We start from the raw sequence: 22185 nt of genomic DNA on the forward strand, positions 1-22185 counted from the left end.
GAGGTCATCTAGTGCAGTCTTGTGCAATGAGCAGGAACATCTTCAATTAGATCAGAATCAATATGTGATGTTTTTCTCCCAGCCATTCCCTAACAATGACACATGGGTCAGCTGTAAGGAATGGACTTCTTTTGCCACATGAGTAATTAGCATCATAGCTTAAATGATGGCAACAGTGAATAGCCCTGACAAGCTAAGCTGGTAGTGCATAATGTTGTATTATTACAGTTGTATAAAACTGGTATCTTTTTCAAATGAGAAGTGTTAAACGGTATACACACATCCTGGAAACAAATGTATTTGGAAAGTCATCAGACTCCAAATGTGTGGCTTCCAGTAGAACTGTGGACTTTTTCCTTTCATGGGTAATATGCTACTGCATTGAGTTATATGATTGCATGCAGTTTTATCAGTAGAATGCAGCAACCTTTTGGTCAAGTGGTAGTATAGGTAAAATTTGCCTGAAGTCACACAGATGACCATAAACCTGGCTTTTTAATTTTTCTTTTTTAATCTGAATGCCTCTTCAGAAAAAACTATTCCAAATCCATATGTATCCAGATACACAGAAGATGTAAAGCTACAAAGAGGATATAAAGATGTAAAGATATGGTTTTGCTTATACATCCTTTATCCCTGTGGTTTCATTTTAAACTTCTGTGATTTAAAATCTTAATGATTCTGTGAAGTCAGATGGCAATTTGGTATTCATAGACAATAAACTTACAACTGTATGTGGTGGCCCAAAGATAGCAATGACCTTTCCGGTCTTGCAAGAAAATGGTTTGTAACTAATCAGAATAGTGTAACAGTCTGATTTTGGTTTGTTTTTTTTTTTGTTTGTTTGTTGGTTGTTGTTTTGTTTTTTTTTTTGTTTGGCTTTTGGTTTGTTGTGTTGTTGGTGTTTGTTTTTTTTTTTTTACTGTGTTTTTATTTTATAATTTATTTTGCTGGATGTTTTCTTGCAATCTTTTGACTGACTCCTATTTTTCCAAACAATCTAGGTTTTCCATTTCTTTACTTCGTTGGTATTATGTTCATTAAATCTAAGGTATTTCTTTCACTACTATGAATTCTTTCTCTTGAAAGTCACTATATTAAGGCAGTACATTAGATGAGAAGCTTGTGGTTGAGCTGAGTTATGATTTCACTAACAGCAGTGGGAAGTGGCAGTTTTCCTCACACTTGTGACATTCTTGAATGTTTTTGTATGGAATGAAAAAAATCTTTCAAACTTCAAAGATCTCAACAAAAAAGGGAAAAAGTAGTGTCTTCCAGGTAAAGGGGAGAAGTGCTCAGAAGAGCAAGTTTGCAGTCAAACTTTCTTAACTGTTTCCCTTTTGACAAATTAATTTGAGAAAGGACAGCATTATCTTCCAGTTTTTTTATTTTCTGTGAATAATAAGCTCATATATTCCTTTTTCTGAAGTGACTTTTACCCAGAGAAGGTGAATTATAGCTTGAAAAGATGATTTATTCTGACTTATTAAACCCAGAGTACTTTAAAGATAAAACAAAAAGCTCCTATGAATAAGGATCTAAACTAGGACAAAAATTGCCATGGGTAAATCTTAATGGTCTATCCCTGTGTCTGTGACAGTCTCCTTCAAGATCTGTTATGAAGTCATTCTGGAAGGAAATGGATGTAGCGTACTGCTGATAGTTTTAAATGTTGCATTTTCGTTTTAAATAAAGACCAAATTTAAACCAGATATTTGAAGTTGTCCAAGGGAAAATAACACTTAACAGAATACAAGTGCCTTATGTCATGACATATCTAGTTGGTTTGAAATTTTGCTTTCCTATAGGAAAGAGTAATAGGATGCTTATGATCCCTTCAGTTCATTTTTGTACCTGGTTTATGATGTTCTTTCTTCGAACTTAAAATGAAGCGTGGAACAAGTGAAATTGGTTTTCAGTACTTAAAATACATAATTTGAGAAAGAGAGCCTCGAGGGAAAGAAGATAACTAATTGAAGATAGCTGCTTGAAAATGCAAAATCTCTTGAATTCTTTATATATTGAGTATCTAGTCTTGTTAACAGTAGTTTTGCATATGAATTTTCGTGAGTTTCTGTCTGATCTAGTTTGGCAAACTGCAAATTTAATGAAAGTAGTGTTGATTCACCGCTTTCTAACATAACTGAAGAGTCAGAATTAAGAATATTAATAAACATATCTAAATGGAATATTGCTAACTGAATTATATATTATCTGTACTCATGGAAACAAAAAAATATAATCACATCTAGTGTAAAATATTACAAATCAACAAGTTTTAATGGTTACTGAAAACTGAGACCGTTTAGAAAGATAATTAAAAGCTACATATGTCAAATGAGATTAAAATTATCAATTTCCAACTGCCCTGTTGTGGGCAGGGACACCTTCCACTAGACCAGGTTGCTCAAAGCCCCGTCCAACATGGCCTAAAACACTTCCAGGGATGGACCAGCCACATCTTCTCTGAGCAGCCTCAGGGTTTGGCTAGCTAGTTTGAATAAGTGTTAAAATTGATAATTTAAAATAATGTTTTTGATAGGTAGGGTTGTTTTAAGTAATGTGGAAATAGATGAATGAGTGGCTTTCTCAACTCTAAAAAAAAAAAAAAAAAATTGGAGGGCTTTTCACACACTTGAGGAGTAATACTGAAATGATACAGTGACATTTTATGAAGTTTAATGGTAAATAGATGATCAGCAACCTTATTTGTGAGTAACTGGGTAAAAGCCTTCTCTGTACTACTATAAAGGACTCCCCAGTTTCCTTACTTTCTCACAGTATTGTTTAATAGAAGATGAATAACGTAGATCTTCCCAGAAAGGCAAGCCAGTCTTTCCAGTCTTTCTGTCACTGTGTGAATGGGTCTGAAGCAGCAGGAGTTGTTGTGGGGAGCAAAGCAGTACCTGCTTTGTTCCACTTGAAGACATCCGTAAGGGTTTTTGGCAACCTGCTCTCCTACCTCACTCAAATATGAATCATCAGAAGAGCAGTGGTGTCAAATCTGGTTGCAATGAAGGTTTCTGTATGATAGCTGTGTGGATCTCAGTGAGCTGTCTGAAAGATATTTGGCTCAAATTTTGTGTTGTAAAATTTCACAGGGGGAAAAGGTATAATTTGCTGTGTAATTTTATGACCTGTCTTTAAAAAGGGTTCTCATGCTGGCCATGATTGCAAGAAAGGATCTTGTTTATTTACCAAAACATCATAGAATTATAGTATGCCAGCTTGGAAGGGACCTCAGGGATCATCTGGTCCAACTTTTCTAGACAAAGCATGACCTAGACTAGGTGTCCCAACACCCCGTACAGCTGAATCTTACGTGCCCAACGTTGGGGAATATACCACTTCCCTGAGGACATTATTCCAATGCCAGATTGTTCTCATTGTGAAAAATTTTCCTCCTGTGTCCAACTGGAATTTTCCCAGGAGTAACTTCTACCTGTTACCCTCATCTTTTCCATGTGACCCTTTGTAAAAAGGGAGTCTTTGTCTTCTTTGTAGCTATCTTTGAGTATCTCTTGAATATTGTATTAAGCTGAACACCCTGAACAGGTTAGCTGCCTTTGATTTTTCTTAAATTGCAATTTGTCTGTCTTTGCCAAATATCTGGGAAGGGCAGAGCCTCACTTCTCACATAGCAGTACAGTGTGTTACTTAGAGCTAGAGGCAGATGAGCAGAAAGCAGGTGTATCGAAAGAGCAACCCAGGCAAGGTAGAAGAGGATCCTCCTTGTTAAACTGCGATAGCTAATGACCAATGATTAAGTGGTCTGTACAGCTCTGTTAAAATGGAATTTTCTGACTTCTAGATAGTCAATAGACATCCTGCTTTCCTCTAAACCCAGTGTGGGGCTTAGGGCATGGGCAAGGAGTGAACTTTTTGACAAGAGGGACAGGTTAGTAACTGCTGCCTAGGATGTAATCACCTTAGTGAAGAGGGCAGAATTAGTTTCTTATTTAAAATATTCTTTATTATTGTTTAAAAACATTATTTTTGCAATAGGAACACATTTAAAATCATGATTTTTCAAATTGCTTCATTTCTGATTTATGATCAAAAATAATGCTTATGTTAGGTGAGTTTATATTGAGGGTGATTGTAGCTTGGTCCTTATTTGCATAAAGGAAATACGAAAATTGTTGATGAAACTGTCAAAGATATTTATTTTATGTAAACTTGAATTATGTAGAAAAGATATTTTAAGGTCATTATTAATATACATTTCCATTATGAATATATATATATATTTGTTTTACTAGCTTTCAAGACAAAGCAAGCATGATTAGAGGGGAAGAAATGTTTCTGAGGCATCAAATCTGAAATACAGAGCTTGTTTATGCACAGAATTAGTCCTGCGATAGTCTGGGCTATGGTTTAAGTCCCTATTTAAAATCACAAATATGAGCTAGGAAAAAAAAAGCTTATTAGGGGATAAATAGTGAATTTTGTGGCATTCAAGTTTATTTCTAGCAATGAAGTAGACTAAATGAGTTTTGTTTTCTAGTTTTCCCTTCCCTGTCTTAATCTAATCCATATTCTGTTGGCTTGTAGTTTCAAGAACTTTCTTTCCTGCAATTAATTTCTAAAAGATAGGGGGGGGGGGGGGGGGGATAATGAAACTGAAATTCTCTCGATGCCTCAGATGGATTCTGTGTAAACCTTGAATGTGGTATTGGCTTCTCAAGATTAAACTAATTTAAATGAATGAGAGCTTTTTCTGAAAAAGGACACATGCATTCTGCCAGTAAATGCTTTTTGGAAAGAAACTGCTTTGTCTAGTATTTCCAAACCAATATTGCAATCAGCTAAATTAAAGGATGAAATACTGCTTGCTTACATACTGTTTTAATAATGTTTGAACAAACAGTTCTTGAGCTACATTGTTAATTTGGAGAAGCAGTGTAGCCTAACAGTATGTGATGGATGCAGCACAGTGGCATACTGTTCCAAGATTTCCCGATAGAGTAAAAAAACTGCTTTTTACTCTGCTGCATCGTAAGACTAAGACAAAAGAATATATAGAAAGTCTAGCACTTTGTGAGGCTGCCACATAACAAACCCTGGTTTGATATGTTAGCTGGACCTGATCATTTTCATGGACAGTGTGATTTCTTTAGAATTGCTTTGCTTTGAAATCATAGAATAGTTAGGGTTGGAAAGGATCTTAAGATCATCTAGTTCCAACCCTTCCTGCTGTGGGCAGGGGCGCCTCATACTAGACCATGTTGCCCGAGGCTCTGTCCAACGTCGCCCTGAACACTGCTGTGTTTTCATGAAAAAATACTGGTTTCCCCCCATGTTCCACCAAATCATTTTTATATTCTTTCAGCACTAGTTAAATCTTTCAGATTTTTTCTTCATTTTTGTGATTTTCTAGGATGTGAACAAATAATGAAGCAATAAGAAAAGTTATAAAATAGGATCAGTGGTTAGTGGTCTTCATTATTTGCAAGTAAATGTCTCAAAGAAATAAGTAAAATAAATATTTTAATGGCAAACTTGGCATGTATATCAAAGCTAAGATATAGAAAGTGTTTTCTGTTTGGCCTATATTTTTGCTGTTAATCTCCAGTGTAATGGAGTGTTTCACTAGAACAAAAGGATTTAGGTGGAATTAAAGTTTTTTCATTCAAACTAAAAGTCTTATCCATAAATTTATAAACTAATCTTTTAAACCCATTTAATTACTTAAAGGAGTTAAATAGAAAGACAATAGAATGTCTTAAACTTTCTAATGCAGAAAGTTTCTGTGTATATCAGTTTACATAAAGAAGAGAAATCTAGCTATCTGAAACAGAAAGAACTCTTAGTACACAGAATTTTTGGAACTGTCGGACTCAGTGCACCCAGGCAACAGGTCAAAGTGCCTGTCTTTTTTTACAAGGAGAAATGCATGAGAATTTCCAATTATTAAAAAGCTTGAGTTGCATAAAGAAATTCTCCATGGCTAAACAAAATCAGTGCAGTATAGACTAAATTATTAAGATGCTGTTATAATGTTATAGTACTCTTGTATAATGTGATGTAGACTTAATAAAAAGTGAGGCATGCTGCACTGGCACTGGGGAGGAGAAAGGATGTATAGCAGAACTTAAGAAAGCTTGATTTGTCTGGATAAAATATTGAACTGAGTATGGGACTGCTTAAATGTTTTATTAATTCTTTGAAGAATAGGCCTTAGTTATTTCCCTTGTCTTGGCCCTTCTCCTGTTTGCTTTCACTGCTGCTTAGGGTTTTCTGTGGGCTAGAGAGTTTGGGCTTTTTGAAAAGGTCAGAAAAAGCTTGAATTTCTTCCCTACTAGTCTTGGGCTGGCATAGGATTTCCTAACTGCAGCCAGCAATATCAGGAGTGTTGGACATTTCTTGACTTAAAAAATTGGCAGATTGGAGAAGATGAGGAAAAAGAATTGATTAAAGTTTCCTACTCCTGTTTATAAAAATGTGAATTGGGCTCTGCTGTTTTCAGGGGAGTTTACCATTATGAAAATACTTGCTTGATGAGTAGGGAGGTGGGTGGCCTGCTGAAATTCCTGATGATTTGATTGAGAAGCTTAACAGTTTATTGAGCTGTATTTCTAGTAGTGTTGACTTTGGATCATGAGAGGGACAGAAATAGAGAGAAAGCCCTTAGTAGCCTGTCTGTACTCAAGGGCCCAGTCAGGCCCATGTTTTGAGGTACCCTTGTGTGTGATTGCAGGGTGGCATGAGAACAAGTCCAACAGTGTGGAAAAAAGGCAGTGTATCCTAGACATGTTTTGCAAACCCTGATGAAAGCCCCCTTGAAAATGCTATCAAGCTGTTTGAAGGCATCTAAGAGATTTTTTTCCTATTCTGAAACTTGCATTCCTAGGAGAATAATGGCCATTTTTCCTTCATTCTTCAGAAAATGTTAAGTTCTGATGCACTGAGACTGAAAAAAGTACCTTTGTTCAGATGTGACATCAAAGTGGATTGCTTTAGACTGGGACAGTGGCTATTAAACCAATATGCTATGATCTTTATTCTTATGCAGGTATTTTGTATGCATATCTTTATATATATATGTTATAAATTTAATCAGAATGTCTATCTGCGTAGACTTGATTATTGTAAAAGTTCTCATTTGATTTAGCTGAATATTCGGGCACCTCTTTAGGTATATTTCTGATTTCTGTTTGTAATACATTGTTTTATGATACAAGGAATTCTGCATATCTGAGGAGAGTTGCTTCTGGCCACTGTCTCTCCAAACAACAGAGTTCAAACCTTATATTTGGATGTCCATATTCACAACTGTGGTGGAGTAAGGAATTTTTGCTCTAGAATCCTTTGTGCCAGTATGGGCAGCAATGGCATTTATATGGATGTTGTAGTGGTGTAATAGTTACAGATGTTAGCTCTGTATTAGCAGTTCTAGCACAAGACTTACGCCATTTAAGGACCTAGTTAAAACTTTTGTGTATATAAGTCAACTGCTGAGTTTCCCCTTTTGGTACTGATGAATGCAAAGTTAGAATTAAAAGAAGCCCTTGCTTTAATGACTGAAATGTTGCATAGATCACATATGAGTGTATACATAGAAGGTACATTGATCAGGAAATGTTGCTTTGTTAGTTGGCAGCAGCAGGGCCACTTACTAATTATGCTGTGCTTTTCTGTCCTGAGATCACCTAGTTCCAACCCCTCTGCCATGGGCAGGGACACCTGACACTAAACCATGCCAACCAAGGCTCTGTCCAACCTGGCCTTGAACACTGCCAGGGATGGAGCATTCACAGTCTCCCTGGGCAACCCATTCTGGTGCCTCGCCACCCTAAAAGTGAAGAATTTCTTCCTTATATCCAATCTAAACTTCACCTCTTTAACCCATTACTCCTTGTCCTGTCACTACAGTCCCTAATGAAGAGTCCATCCCCAGCATCCTTATAGGCCCCCTTCAGATACTGGAAGGCTGCTATGAGGTCTCCACGCAGCCTTCTCTTCTCCAGGCTGAACAGCCCCAACTTTCTCAGCCTGTCTTCATAAGGGAGGTGCTCCAGTCCCCTGATCATCCTCGTGGCCCTCCTCTGGACTTGTTTCAACAGTTTCATGTCCTTTTTATGTTGAGGACACCAGAACTGTACACAATACTCCAAGTGAGGTCTCATAAGAGTAGAGTAAAGGGGCAGGATCACCTCCTTGGACCTGCTGGTGACACTCCTTTTGATGCAGCCCAGGATACGGTTGGCTTTCTGGGCTGTGAGCGCACACTGAAGCCGGCTCATGTTCATTTTCTCCTCGACCAACACCCCAAAGTCCTTCTCTGCAGGGCTGCTCTGAATCTCTTCTCTGCCCAGTCTGTAGGTGTGCCTGGGATTGCTGTGACCCAGGTGTAGGACCTTGCATTTGGCATGGTTAAACTTCATGAGGTTGGCATCAGCCCACCTCACAAGCGTGTCAAGGTCCCTCTGAATGGTATTCCTTCCCTCCAGTGTATCAACTGAACCACACAGCTTGGTGTCATTGGCAAACTTGCTGAGGGTGCACTCAATCCCACTGTCCATGTCAGTGACGAAGATGTTAAACAAGACCGGTCCCAACACTGATCCCTGAGGGACGCCACTTGTTACTGGTCTCCAGCTGGACATTGAGCCATTGACCACAACTCTTTGTATGCAGCCGTCCATCCAGTTCTTTATCCACCGAGTGGTCCACCCATCAAATTGAGAGACAAGGGTGTTGTGTGGGACAGTGTTGAACGCTTTGCACAAGTCCAGGTAGATGACATTAGCTGCTCTACCCCTGTCCATCAGTTCTGTAGCCCCATCATAGAAGGCCACCCAATTAGTCAGGCAGGATTTCCCCTTTTTGAAGCCATGCTGGCTGTCACCAAGCAGCTTGTTGTTTTTCATGTGCCTTAGCATGCCTTCTAGGAGAAACTGCTTTAAGATTTTGCCAGGCACGGAGGTGAGACTGACTGGTCTGTAATTCCCTGGGTCATCCATTTTCCCCTTCTTGAAAATGGGGGTTATATTTCCCTTTTTCCAGTCGGCAATTTCACCTGACTGCCCTGATGAAGTGAAGTGTCTTAATATAACTAGAAATGAAGTTGATGGTGAGAATGAAATGTTCTGAAACCATCATTGCGAAGCACTGCATACCAGTTTGCTGAGTATCCAGCTGAATCATCAGCATGAGTTCTCAATGACCTCACCCCCTTGCTCAGCATTATGGTCTTTTTGGAAAAGGGAGGAAAATAGGAAACATCTCCATTCTTCAATTTTGATTGAGTTGTAACTCAATGACAATGAAGTATTACATTAAGTGATCCACATATGGTTTAAACATGCAGCCAAAGAAACCAGTATACCTTTCTGTTGACTATTCCATTAAAATCTATTTTTTCTTTTATGCATTATATATGGAGTTGAAATGTCATGTGTTGGCTGTGCTGTTACATCAGTTAATAATTGGCCATACAACCCTGTCTTCAAAAGCTTATTTCTTTGGACACTTCAGCTGTTGAGCATGTAGCTTTCTATGCCTGGTACGTGTTCCAGGTTGAAATTTTAGGAGCTGCTGTTTTTGAGGATGAGATGGAGAAAAACTACATTTTACCTAGCTAAACACACAATTGCGTGTGAACTGAGTGGCTGTTGCTCCTTCTGTGGTTTAGAATAAGGACTTGAGGTCTACAAGGAATTCTCAAGAGTGTTCCTCCTATTGTGTTCCTAGACAATCAGCTAAACAATGTTACCAGACTCCAAAATTAAAACTCTTGTGTGGTCCTTCCACTGTGGTGGTGCAAGTGACAGCACTTGCCGAAAGGTGCATGTCGCAGTGCCTCTCTGGCGAGTAAGAACTGTAGTTTTGTCTGTAGAATGAATTGTAATTGAGGGGAATAGGAAAAGGATTAATTGTCCTTTCTTGCCGGTCATTTGTTTGTTTGTTAACTGGCTAATAACTAAGGGCTTAATTCTGCCTTCACATATCCGTTGCAGAGTCTCCATGAAATTAGTGCTGTCAAAGTATTAGAAATTATGCTTTCAAAGTAAAACTGCCAGTCAATGGAAGATTCACAGGGAAAATTATCAGCAAACTAATACAAGCAAAGAACTGGATTATTTGCACTTTAATTAGTAACACTATAAAAGGGTGTTTGTGGTGTTTCAGTATTGATCTTGGTGGAAGCCTCTGATAGCACTTTGAATAGGGCATAATGTTAATTGGAAAGCAGAAAAAAACCCTTGTAGTAAATATGACTACTTTTACCGGGAAAAACTGGCAACCAGCAGTGTCACCTTATTCAGGTACTGGGAAATTGGTATAAGACCTGTAATTGTATGGCAACTTTTGGGGAATAATTATTTGTTACAATATCCTTTATCCTTTTTGTTACAAAGTAACTTTCAGTAGTCGTTAAACAGCATGGATTAATTTATGTGATGACTTTAATATTTTACCTTTTAAAAAAAGCTATAGAGTTTGTAAGTCTGATAACATCGCTTGTGTGTACTGGACTGTTTGTATTTGCCAGAAGATTTGTTCATAGAGTAGTAGAATAACGTAGGTTGGAAATGACCTTTAAGATAACCAAGTCCAACTGTTAACTTAGCACTGCCAAGTTCACCACTAAGCCATATCCTTAAGCAACACATCTACACGGCTTTTAAATACCTCAAGGGATGCTGACTCTAATGCTTCCCTGGGTAGCCTGTTTGAATGCTTGACAGCCCTTTTGGTGAAGAAATTTTTTCCTAATATCCAATCTAGACCTTCCCTGGTGCAACATGGGACTATGTTCTCTTGTCCTATTTCTTGTTACCTGGGAGAAGAGGCCAACACCACCCTCACTACAAACCTCCTTTCAGGTAGTTGTAAAAAGTGATAAGATCTCCCCAGAGTCTCCTTTTGTCCAGTCTAAACAATCCCAGTTTCCTTAGCCGCTCCTCATAGGACTTGTGCTCTAGACTCTTCGCCAGCTTCATTGGCCTTCATCCAGGTTAACAGAGGTACTTGGTCATAGCACTGATTAGTCAATTGAGAGTGTTGCTCTGGGAGAAGTGAGAGCTGCCTTTTGGAGTATACAGTAAACATATCCCGTCTCCCCTACTAAATTGTATTTTCAGGACAAATCAATATAGTCAAAGCATGAGTTCAGGTGTATGGCAAACATCCTAGACCCTAGAGAGGCCTGTGAGATTACACTGTAAAAGATGTAAGATTTTTATACCTGTATGTTATTCTGGGAGGCAAGCAAACACCTATAGATGCTTCTGGCCAGCTCTTCAAATTGAGGGATTTTGGGGAAGATATTTCCTTCCTCACCACTTTTCTACTTTCTTGAAATAATATGTGTCCTAGAGTTTGCAGACAGGAGACATGCCTCTAGGGCAGTAGGTGCAGGAAGTTCAGATGATAGAGTGTGAATTTCTAGAAAAGACAAAGGGAAAGGCCACTTTCAGACTCTACTCAATCTCGCCAATAAAATTTCATCTAATCTATATGGCATGTCTTTCTGCAACAGAAGAATTGAAAAAGTTGCTTTTGAATTACACATCCTGAAAAGTATTGATTTGTAAGGCTGAGGCTGTGTATGCTTTGAATTTTAATGTACCTTTCCTTTTTCTCTTTCTAGGTGGAATGCTTGCTGCTTTCCCTGCAGGATTGTAAACTTTGATATTCAGAAGAGCAAAACTGAAAGATGCCATCTGAGAGGTGCCTGAGGTATAGTACTTGGTAGCATGTAAGAAGTTGTTCACATGTAGCATAATGTTTACCAAATCAGGTAACAGAAAGTAGAAATGTGGAACTAATGATTTTGTTCCTTAGATAGGAATTCACATTATTAGATACATATCCATGTTATAATCTGCAAAATATTACTCTGTTTTTACCACTTATCTCTAGCAAAGGGAAGCATGTGTGGGATTGATGTGGGACCCATAGTCTCTTCATATGTTATCTTTGTCTATACTTGGAATTTTTTATTGTGGTAACAACTGGCATTTTGCATTCATGCACCTGAATTGGTGGCTGGTGATCATTTGTGTGTATAGTGTTCAACTATTTAGGACATGTATTACTCTTTCAGTTCTTTGAAATGGCTGCAAAGCATTCTTTCCAAACTCACTTTCCTGCCTTCCAGAATCTCCCATTCTCCTTCCCTCTTAAAGAATCTTATTCATATATATGTACTTGCCACTGTAGCCTTTCTAATTTATTTGTGTTGTCCATTGTGTCATCAGATAATTTGTTATTCATAGTTTAATTAGTTTTTGAGAGCACTTTCAGGCAGAATTTATCAGTCTAGTTTCTGCAGAACCTTGCACTAGTCTGATACGCTGCTGTTTTACGGAGTAGTTAACACTCATGGGCTGATATGGGAGCTCAAACACCTACCTGATGATATTAATGGGACATCATATCATTCCAGTTGTGTTCTGCTTTCCCTGCCGTGTTTCTGCAGCAGAAGAGAATCGGGAATTCCTTGCATTTGATAGGTGTTGAATTTATCAACTAACAGTATCACTACAAGGTGGCCATGTTATGTTTATGAGTCAATGCCTTCTCATTCATAAATTCCAGTTATATTGCCTTGCATATGTATCCATTCTTTATATTTTGTTAAGGCAAGGGTTACAGTCAATTGATTTTCTGCTTTGGTCATTGAATTGAAAAAAGGTTTATGGTAGACTTAAATTTAAAACCAAAGATGCCTGATTTTGTGTTTGTTTGTGTGTATGGAAGGATATATTCACACATGTGTATATGAAATTTCCCCACAAAAATTACCCTAGGACCTTGTGCCTCTCATCTGTTTTCTGTGGAGTGAAATAGTTCTTTTCTTGTGGAAAAGGATTTTGACCTTTGAATGGTGATGAAAAAAAGCAGTGTAGGAATGTAGGTCTTGGTTCACAACATTGGGTGAGGGGTTAACAAAAACAGGAATAAAGAGATGCCATCTCTAGCTATACCTAGCTTTTTATCCTTGTGCCAATTTGACTTAATCACTTTGCTGTAGAAATTACAGAAGTAATTGAGAATTCCCTTGTATTTTAACAAGTTACATTTCTTGATAATTGTCATTTAGAATATCAGTGCCATTCCACAAGCAGAACAGCTGAAGGAAGAAGAATAATTTGAATCCATCAGTTTGAAATGTATGCAGGGTTTGTCCATGTGTGAAACCTAAACTATTGGAGAGGGGGTGAAATTCAGATACATGTTTTTCCTCTATTTCCACTTTGGCCTTCCTTCTTCTAGAAGTAATGTCTTAGTCCCTGGGTTTTTTGTTAAAGATTAGTTTAGATTAGAGCAACCAATCTGCAAGGCAGGTCTGCATTAGTTTACAGATGTCCAAGGTGCAGGAGTGGGATAGGCAGTATAGACAGTGTGTGTTGCTGGAAAAGGAGAATATAGCAGCCACACAGCTCCTGTATAGCATGTATGCAGAGTGAGTTATGGGAATGTAGTGGAAAGACAATAGCTTATTTACCTCTTAATAAAAAAAAAATTAATTTTGATTTACTTGGGGATCACTCTCTTGAAACTCATCTTTAGTAAAAACCTAGATTCTTGAGTAATAAAAGTTGCTTTAGTCTCGCAGACTTCAAATAAACTGCATTGTTTTGTGGCAAAGAGGATTTGCAGGTTTGTTTGATTTGTTTCTCTTTGCATCAACAGTTATATTGTCTCTTCTGCTGTAGAATAAGAAACTGCGATCAGACAGTCTTAGGCTGGATGACATGGAAATTTGTATTCATACGTATTCAGAGGTGGTAAGCCTCAGCATTTTAAAAACAAGCACACATCCCTTCCTCAACACAAAACAAACAGGAAAAAACCCACAGTACTTCATAAGGGAATGACCTGAAATCAGTAATGCAGTGTATCAGACCTAAGCAGGCCATCTAACATTAGCCTTCATCCTTTTTAGTAGGACCAGTAGGACATACATATATACAGCTTTCTACTAATGCATCAGTTTGAGTTTTCTGTCAGCCCATTGGCACTTAGGCCCTTTATTTTTCTCACTTAATTCAAAAATTATTCTGAATTAATCCTATGAGTCCAGCTGGCTTCCAGTGCAGCAGGTGAAAATCATAACAGTTGAGATTTTTAAATTCAAGTATATAATCAGTTTTCATAATCCTTTGTTTTACTGAACTTTTCTTGTTATGTCTATACCATATAATGTGTTTTGCCTGACAGGGTTCACGACTTTTTCCTTTCCAAGAATTATCAAACAGTCTTGTCAGAAATATTGAAGAATTTTCTCTAAGACAGAGCCTGCTTATTTCCTACATTTTTTTTAACAAAATCTTTCTCTTTTCACCTCTCAGCGTTCAGGAAATGCTGACAGGTCAGAGGCTTTGTCAGTCCAGCTCCCATAATGATGCTGTTCTGGCAGCTCTGAACCAACAAAGAAGTGATGGCATACTTTGCGATATCACCCTTATTGCTGAAGAACAGAAATTCCATGCACATAAAGCAGTCCTGGCAGCCTGCAGTGACTATTTCCGAGTAAGTACAAAGATATGGGTTTTTTCTTGTTTTTTTTTCTTTTATTATAATGATATTAAAATTACCTAGGAGGGGCAGGGCAGGGAAGGTATAGATACCATACTGAACAAGCTTTAAATTTGAGCCTATGGAAAAGTTAAGATTATTAAGGGTTTTTTATTATTATTTATGATTAGTCTTCTTCCGTCACTTAATAGAGATAGGCAGTACACATCTGCATGTGAATTTTATGCTGTAGTAAAGTCAGAAAGTGGAAGATTTTTAGAGCCTTGGGCAACATGGTCTAGTGTGAGGTGTCCTTGTGCAGGGCTGGGGGATTGGAACTATATGATCTTAAGGTCCTTTCCAACCTTAACTATTCTATGATTTTTTTTTTTTTAATTTTTTTTTAGAATGCAGACATTTGACATGGTTGCAAATAGAGCATGGAAGGACGGGCAAAGGGAGTTTAAATATTAATAAATGCAACTTGAGCAAGCTCAAAAGTGGATTTTTTGGAGGGATGTAAATGGTTACTCTCAACAAGGAGGCCACAGTAGTTTCTTAAGGGTAGTAAAACTTATTTTCAGAAACAAGCATTTCTGAAATGTGAAGATTAAAGTATTCCATGGGAAATCTAATTCAAACACTCAGCATGGAATATTGAACTCAGGTGCTAAAATTGGGGTAACTGGAAAATTGAGGTTTCTAATAGGAAGAACATTCTTTATATGAAGCAATTGTACTAACATTCATTATAATGCATCAGTGCAAAATGTTGGACTGTCTATAGCTCTTCAGTTGACTGGTGTTTTTAAGCATGAGTCATCCTATTGCTATTCAGAGACTAAAGCTGAAATTAATTTAAAGGTCTGTTTTCTCTAACAAAGTAAGTTTATTTAATATTTTGCCTGCACTGTAATTGCCTGCTACAAACTTCTTTATGGTGACCTTTTAGTTTTGTTACAATAGTAATACAGTGTATGGCAACTGTTCTATATCCTTAATTAACTGAGCAGAATTTTTGGCTTACTGTCAACTCTGCCTCTCTCTTTCAGTTAGAATTGAAAGTTAATTTATTCTGTGTACTTCAGAAATACTAACCTTGATGTTACTTTCAATGTGGTGATGGTGAGCCAATTGATTGCTGGTTTTTCAAGCCTGTCTGCATACTTACGTGTTCTGCTGCTGCTGACTTTGTACTGCCATAGCTACTAATGTTGCTTTGTCATGGTGCCCTGGCCTGCTGTAACACAGGTTGTTTACCACTTTTTTCCTTTTACCCCAGTGCACAGAGAGGGATTTGGAAGCTTTCTAGCTCTAGCTCTACTCTATATACTTGTTGATGATAGATATGCTACAGGGCTGCTGTTCTGGTTTGATTTAAATATTTTAATAAGGGTGTCATATAATTCCTCTGCACCTGTGATGTATGTTGCTTCCAGAGGTCATCATACGCTGTGCACAGAAACATCATAAAGTGGGCAGCTGTACTGTTCAAGCAGTGTAGTAGGCCTCTTTTACCTTGGTCACTGATTATCTCAAGATTTGAGGCACTGTGACTCACCTTGTTATTTCCAATGGAGTTACTTGGTATTTGCTGGACAGTTATTGCAAATTAAAATCTTAATGACCTACAGAAAAGAGAAAAAACAAACCCAACAGTTTTACAGTAGATCAGATTGCTAATTGCCAAGTAAATCTTTTCCTATTAAAAAATACTGAGAGAATGATCAGTGCAGCATTTAGTAATTTGGTCTGCATCAAAATTGTTATAATTTGGTAGGACATATTCTTTAGACTTTAGATATCAGCTATAAATGTGGAACTCATGCTTTCTGAAATCTGCCAAACCATTTCTATTATTAATGGACAAAAAGCCTTGTTAGAAAATTGTGAAATGAGATTTATCTTCTGTAGGAATATAGCAAAAAAAGTTGCTATATGCTTTGTTCCTGATTCTAATAATGTAGAAAAAGCAAGAGTTGATTAAAAAGTAGTAGTGTTTTGTATTTAAACTGAGATTATTAATAGTTTTATATCTAGGGGGATTTTGTCTAATTTGGGCTATCTGAGTATTACTTTTCAAAGATTTAGGAGAATGATGCCAAGCTTCATTCAGAGTCAGTGAAGAGAAACAGGCATTTCCAGAGGATGATAAAGGAGGATAAAAGATTTATTTAGCATGAAATGAATGACCATCTGGAAGTGCCAGATCTTTCTCCACTGGCTGTAAAGACCAGACTCCCATGTTTCAAACTTAGCTGCTAATATTACATAAGATGATTTCTATCCTTAATTTTTCCTGGATTTTCTTGGGGGAATTTTTTGGCCCAACCTTGCAGGTTTTCTAACCCTCAAGTCATTTGTGAAGAAGTAACTGGGAAGCTTACCTTTCACTAATTTTTGTGAGATGTAAGCTCACCCACTGCCGTAAATGAGATTCTGGGAACATCAGATGTTGGAGTTGCCTTGAATAAAACTAAGATGGTACCACTATACATCAGTGTGACACGCAGAACTTACCTTCCATAGTTTGTGCTTACTGTGGCTCAAAGATTTGATTAGTATACCAGCCTATCTTCAGCCCTATCTGGAGAGGCTGTCATCCAATTCTTATGCTTTCACAGACTGCTCCAGAACTATGTTTAATTCTCCACAGGACTCCATCAGAATGAATCATGATTTTTTTTTTTTCTTTGTTTTCTCTTTTTTAGCCAGTAGAACAGCTTGTACATGAGACTGGATATCTGCTTTCTACAGAACATTTTAAGGTTTTTTATGTGGTCTTTGTCTACTTTGATTTAGATAGCGCTACTTCTGGAATTGTGTTTTGTTTGTTTTTTTTTTTTCTTGATGATAATAACAAGTCAGCTGAACAACTTTTTTTTACTTTTTTTCAAATTACCACTTTTCTTTCTTTTACCGCAAAGAAAAGTTTGTTAACACTAGAAGGGTAACTAAATATGTGTCATGTTACAGATTGAAGGAATCGGAGCCATTTTATGCGGAAGAGCAGAGGTCACACAGCTTGCTGTATCAGTTTGTCTTTGAGGTTATAGTCTGGAATAAACTTTTCATTTGCTTAAGTAAGACAAGCTGTAGACCTGAACTTCAGCAAAATATTAAGGGCCAGCTTTCTCAGATAACAGCCTGGCATCCCTTCTTCCAGTTGATCTAGTTAGTCTTGTAGTTCTGGGTATGCAGAAACATTGGAATTTAAATCCTAAGCATAGCACCTGATTTGAGAATTTCTTACATTTGTACACAAAAATATTGTGGGCTTTTTCTGTAAGAAAAAATCCCTTAGGAAATTGCATAGAATGACTGCACTAAAAATACAGTTAAACTGCATGATTAGAAACCCCCTGAAAATCAGGGTTTTCTATTTGCTTTCTCTTCAGAATGGACTCTTTTTTCAAAATGAGCTAATAGATGCAGTAGTTAGCTCCATGCCCTGAAAGATTCATATGAAGAACAGTAAACATAGATATTCTTATGAATTCTTTTTTAAGCAAGAAACAGCATTTTAGGCAAACTTTTCCATATGACATGCTGTCTGTTGCAGTGAGACAAGGCAGTTGAGTTAGCGAGTATGTGTGCATTGTGATAACTCTCATTTCCAATTAAAAGATTCTTTTTCCTTTTTCCCCTCTGGGAGCAAAATGAAATGTTACTGCATGACTTCATTAGTAGGCATTTACAGTGTTGGCAGGTGATTATATAACATCAAGATTTTCTTGTACAAAATGCATTGGTTTTCCAGTCAGAACAACTTTCTTCTTCCGTATTTTTCATTTGAGTGGGTTTATAGTCACAGGAATTTGATCTTTCTTAAAAAGATGCAGATTTTCCATGTAATCTGGATGAACAAAATTATATCAATACCCGGAATAGATTATAAAATGTCATAATATTCTTCCTTCCCTCCCCCCCAATGGTTCTTAGAAGAATCTTTCTCCTCTGAAATGAACTAGTAGATATAAATTTTGCATATAAATTTTGTTATTATAATTGACGGAGTTGATTCTTAAGTGATTTCTTGTCAGAGGTTTTTTTGTGCTGTCTTTCCTCCCTGTCAACAGATAGTTTCTTCTTGTGTACACAACACTGCTGATTGTTTGTATTTCCAATATATCATGTTTCTTGATAAGGTTAGAGAGCAAATGCTTAGCAAGAAATCCCTGAGGCATGAAAGGCTGTATGATGCAATAGCTTTCGAGGTCTTCTTACAGGAATCATAAAGAGGAAAAGGCTCTCCCTAACATGTCTTAAGGTTAGATCTAAGGACCTGGCTCTGAGAAATCAAAACTACTTTTGCTTTTGCAGTATAACATGGTTTTGTTTTTCAGTATCTTACCATTGATGTACCCATACCGAAAAATGGCATTTTCTTTGCTATTGTACCCTGGGAGTGCTGCTATTTAGAAATCGTCTTTCCAGATAGCATTTAAAAAAGCTTCTTTCCACTGGTCCAAAGTAATTCTTCTTTTAGTATTATCAAGTCATTACTGAGACTTTCGTGCCAAAAGGTGCTTATACCCCATTTTTAGCTTCTGTAGGTTGAGAAATACATCCTCTTCTTATGTGTCTAAACTTTTCTTGGGATCATTTTGTTTATTGGGAAATGAGAACTGGATGCTGTTGCTTCTCATTAGGGAGAAAATAAAACCCATAACCTTGCCTAAAATAAGAAGAGGACTCTATTTTTTTTCTCTTTCAAAGTTTTATTCCCAGCATAATACGAAGGTTTAAACACAAATTAGAATTTTGTTACTAAATATTCAGTAATCCAGTTACAGTTGAATGTAAATAAAACAATACATTCCCTCATTTAAAACATTTTTTTTTATTGTAGGCACTGTCAGTGGTTTTGCGAAGTTTAATCAAATCACTGGAAGCAATGTAGTATGGGCAAGTGTGGGGTGGCTTGTGTAAAAAAGTTTTTAGACAAATATTACATCTGAAGTATACACAAAAATGGATTGCAAATATTGTAAACCTTTGTAAATAAGTATTATAATATTCTCTGAAAGTGGACAAATATCTGTGTTATTTTACTTTGTTCATCCTTATCTCTGCAATTAACGTTTTTTTATTCTGTGAGTCTATGAAGCAATTTTCCTTTGCTGCAGACAGAATTCCCACAGCCCAGCAATGTGGGTGCTATCAAAACCATTTACAAGATCTTCTCTCTTCTGTATTCTATTTTTGAATTCCTAACAGTTGTTATGCTGTTGGAATGAATATGTTTCTGTTGCAATTCGCATTAAATGGAAATGAATTATTTGCAGTTCTGCCAGTGTTGGATGGCAGACAAAACGGTGTCTTACTCTCCGAGGTATCCTCTTGATTATTTTTATTTTTTTTTGAAGTCCTTATACAGTAAGTGCACCATGAGTAAGTATGGCAGAATCAACCCTGCAGTTAGTGAGATAGGCCATACGAGACTATCTCATTGCCTTAAATTAATTTAGTGTTATAAAAACAGGTGGTGTTTGCTTACTATTCGGTTGATATATTTTCTCAGTTTAAGAGCAGGGTAGAAAGGAGTCAATGTAGCCCTGTTGCTGTAATTGCCAATTTTCTTTACCATCTTCTTTGCTTGCTCCAGGCTACCTTGGTTCAGTTTTTCAGTGCTGCTAAACAAAGTGTTCTGAAGCTGGGTTGGACTCAGCTGCAATTTCTGTGTTTCTAAGAGTCTGCCCATGGAAAGACAATTTCTTGGGGCGGGCCTGTGGTAGAGAACTGTTTCATGCCTGTTTTCTTCTCAGTCCCTATAGTCTGCTGAAGAAGTCTTATATTTTAGAACATCGTTGGGTGCAGTAGACACTCCTGTATTTTGCAGTCTCTATCAGTGTCTTCCTACACAACCTCAGGAGAAATTAAAGCTATTAATCTGTGGGTGTAGTGAAGCTGAAAGCACCATAGTGAATTATTTGGGCACAAATACAGAAGCACAGGCTACAAGCACAAATACAGGCTAGGTGGAGAATGACTAGAGAGCAGCCCTGAGGAGAAAGACCTGGGGGGTGTTAGTTAACAAGAAGCTCAACATGACTTGGCAATGTACGCTCACAGCCCAGAAAGCCAACTGTATGCTGGGCTGCACCAAAAGGAGCATGACCATCAGACTGAGGGAGGTGATTCTCCCCGTCTACATCATTCTCATGAGATCCCACCTGGAGTACTGTGTGCAGCTCTGGGGCCCCCAGCATAATCAGGACATGGACTTCTTGTGCGTGTGTCCAGATGGAGATGATCAGAGGCTGGAGCACCCCTCCTATAAAGACAGGCTGAAAGAGTTGGGCTTCTTCAGCCTGGAGAAGAGAAGGGTCCAGGGAGACCTTATACCTGCCTTCCACTACCTAAAGGGGGCCTACAAGAAAGCTGGAGAAGGGCATTTTACAAGAGCATGTAGTGACAGGACAAGGTGTAATGGCTTTAACCTGAAAGAGGGGAGATTTAGATTAGATGTTAGGAAGAAATTCTTCATTATGAGTGTGCTGAGGCATTGCAACAGTTTGCTCAGAGTTGTAGTGGCCCCATCCAACCCTGGAAGTGTTCAAGGCCAGGTTGTACAGGGCTTCAAGCAGCTTGGTCTAATAGAAGGTATCCCTGCCCATGGCAGGGGGTTGGAACTAGATGATCTCTAAAGGTCTTTTCCACCCCAAACCATTCTATAATTTGAGCAGCATGTCACTTCTAGCGTCAGTGACTAGGACCTACATACCATTCTCATAACATGAGAAGTAGCCAAAGAAAGAGGCAAGATTGCTGAAGAGCTAAAAACACAATCCGTATCATAGAATGGCTAGAGTTAGAAGGGATGTTAAAGATCATCTAGTTCCAACCCCCTGCCATGGGCGGGACTGCTTTGTACATATAGCTGGTGTTGGGATATTTTAACATTACTGAAATCGCTGGCTTTCTTTTGGATGCTCCCTCAGGGTTTCTTCCATTCCCCTTCAATTTTATAAGGAGAATCCCATCACAATGCATGTACTTTCACCTCTTGGGTTGCACATCATGCTGGTTGGAAGTTTAGAGAAAATACTTTTCTTTAAACAAATCCTTCAATTGTCTGTCAACAGTGCCATTATTTCTAAACTCTGTTTACAACTTCATTTTAGTATACTGAAATGTGATTTTTGGCTAGTTGAATTCATGTCACTGTAGACCTTAATCTAGTAAAAGGTTGGATTTAAGAAGTGGAACCTCTACATTTGACTGTCCTGAACAGCTTTGTAAAATGCTGCTGGTTGCTTATCTTTGGCAGGAATTAATCTTCCTAAATCAACCTGTTTTCAGACTTAGTCATCTAAAACCTCTCCAAGTCCCAATCCACTCTTACTGGATGACGTACTGTGCAAGTAGTGAATGAATTAAACTGCTTCTCATTCTACTACTTAATAGGTAATGCCTCAAAAGAGAGATATGCCCTTAATAGCATTGGGTGAGAACTGTGTTGGATTATTGGCTAGTTGCTTTAGTAGTAAATGGTTTTGATGCCCGGGGGAAAAGAGTAAATCCAGGCTAAGTGTACTTGTTGTGTCTGAAAATTCTCTAGATGTTTTCAGCTCGGAGGCATTTCCTGAGCAGGTGTGATTTCCTGTCTATTCAGCAACCCTAAACAGATTTCTCATCTAAGCTTTTATCCTCTTTCCCATAAAGCCTGTGTAAGATTTGCCATCCACTGTATTCTCTAACAAGGTGGCC

At 37.8% G+C, this 22185-nt stretch overlaps 1 protein-coding gene across 5 annotated transcripts in view; it reads left to right on the forward strand.

The window, feature by feature from the left end:
* Positions 1 to 22185, forward strand: part of KLHL32 (kelch like family member 32) — a 124267-nt gene that overhangs the window by 18340 nt on the left and 83742 nt on the right. For all 5 annotated transcript variants that reach the window (XM_057410820.1, XM_057410822.1, XM_057410823.1 and 2 more), the window contains exons 2-3: positions 11600 to 11688; positions 14307 to 14487. In XM_057410820.1, coding sequence (XP_057266803.1) covers positions 11666 to 11688; positions 14307 to 14487 — 204 coding nt within the window. In that variant the 5' untranslated portion in view covers positions 11600 to 11665. The remainder of the gene's footprint in view (positions 1 to 11599; positions 11689 to 14306; positions 14488 to 22185) is intronic.

The sequence above is a fragment of the Pezoporus wallicus genome, unplaced genomic scaffold (genome assembly GCF_028554395.1).
Source record: "Pezoporus wallicus isolate ANWC-B61680 ecotype Strahan unplaced genomic scaffold, APGP_CSIRO_Pwel_v1 contig_747, whole genome shotgun sequence".
In the NCBI taxonomy this organism is placed as follows: Eukaryota; Metazoa; Chordata; class Aves; order Psittaciformes; family Psittacidae; genus Pezoporus; species Pezoporus wallicus.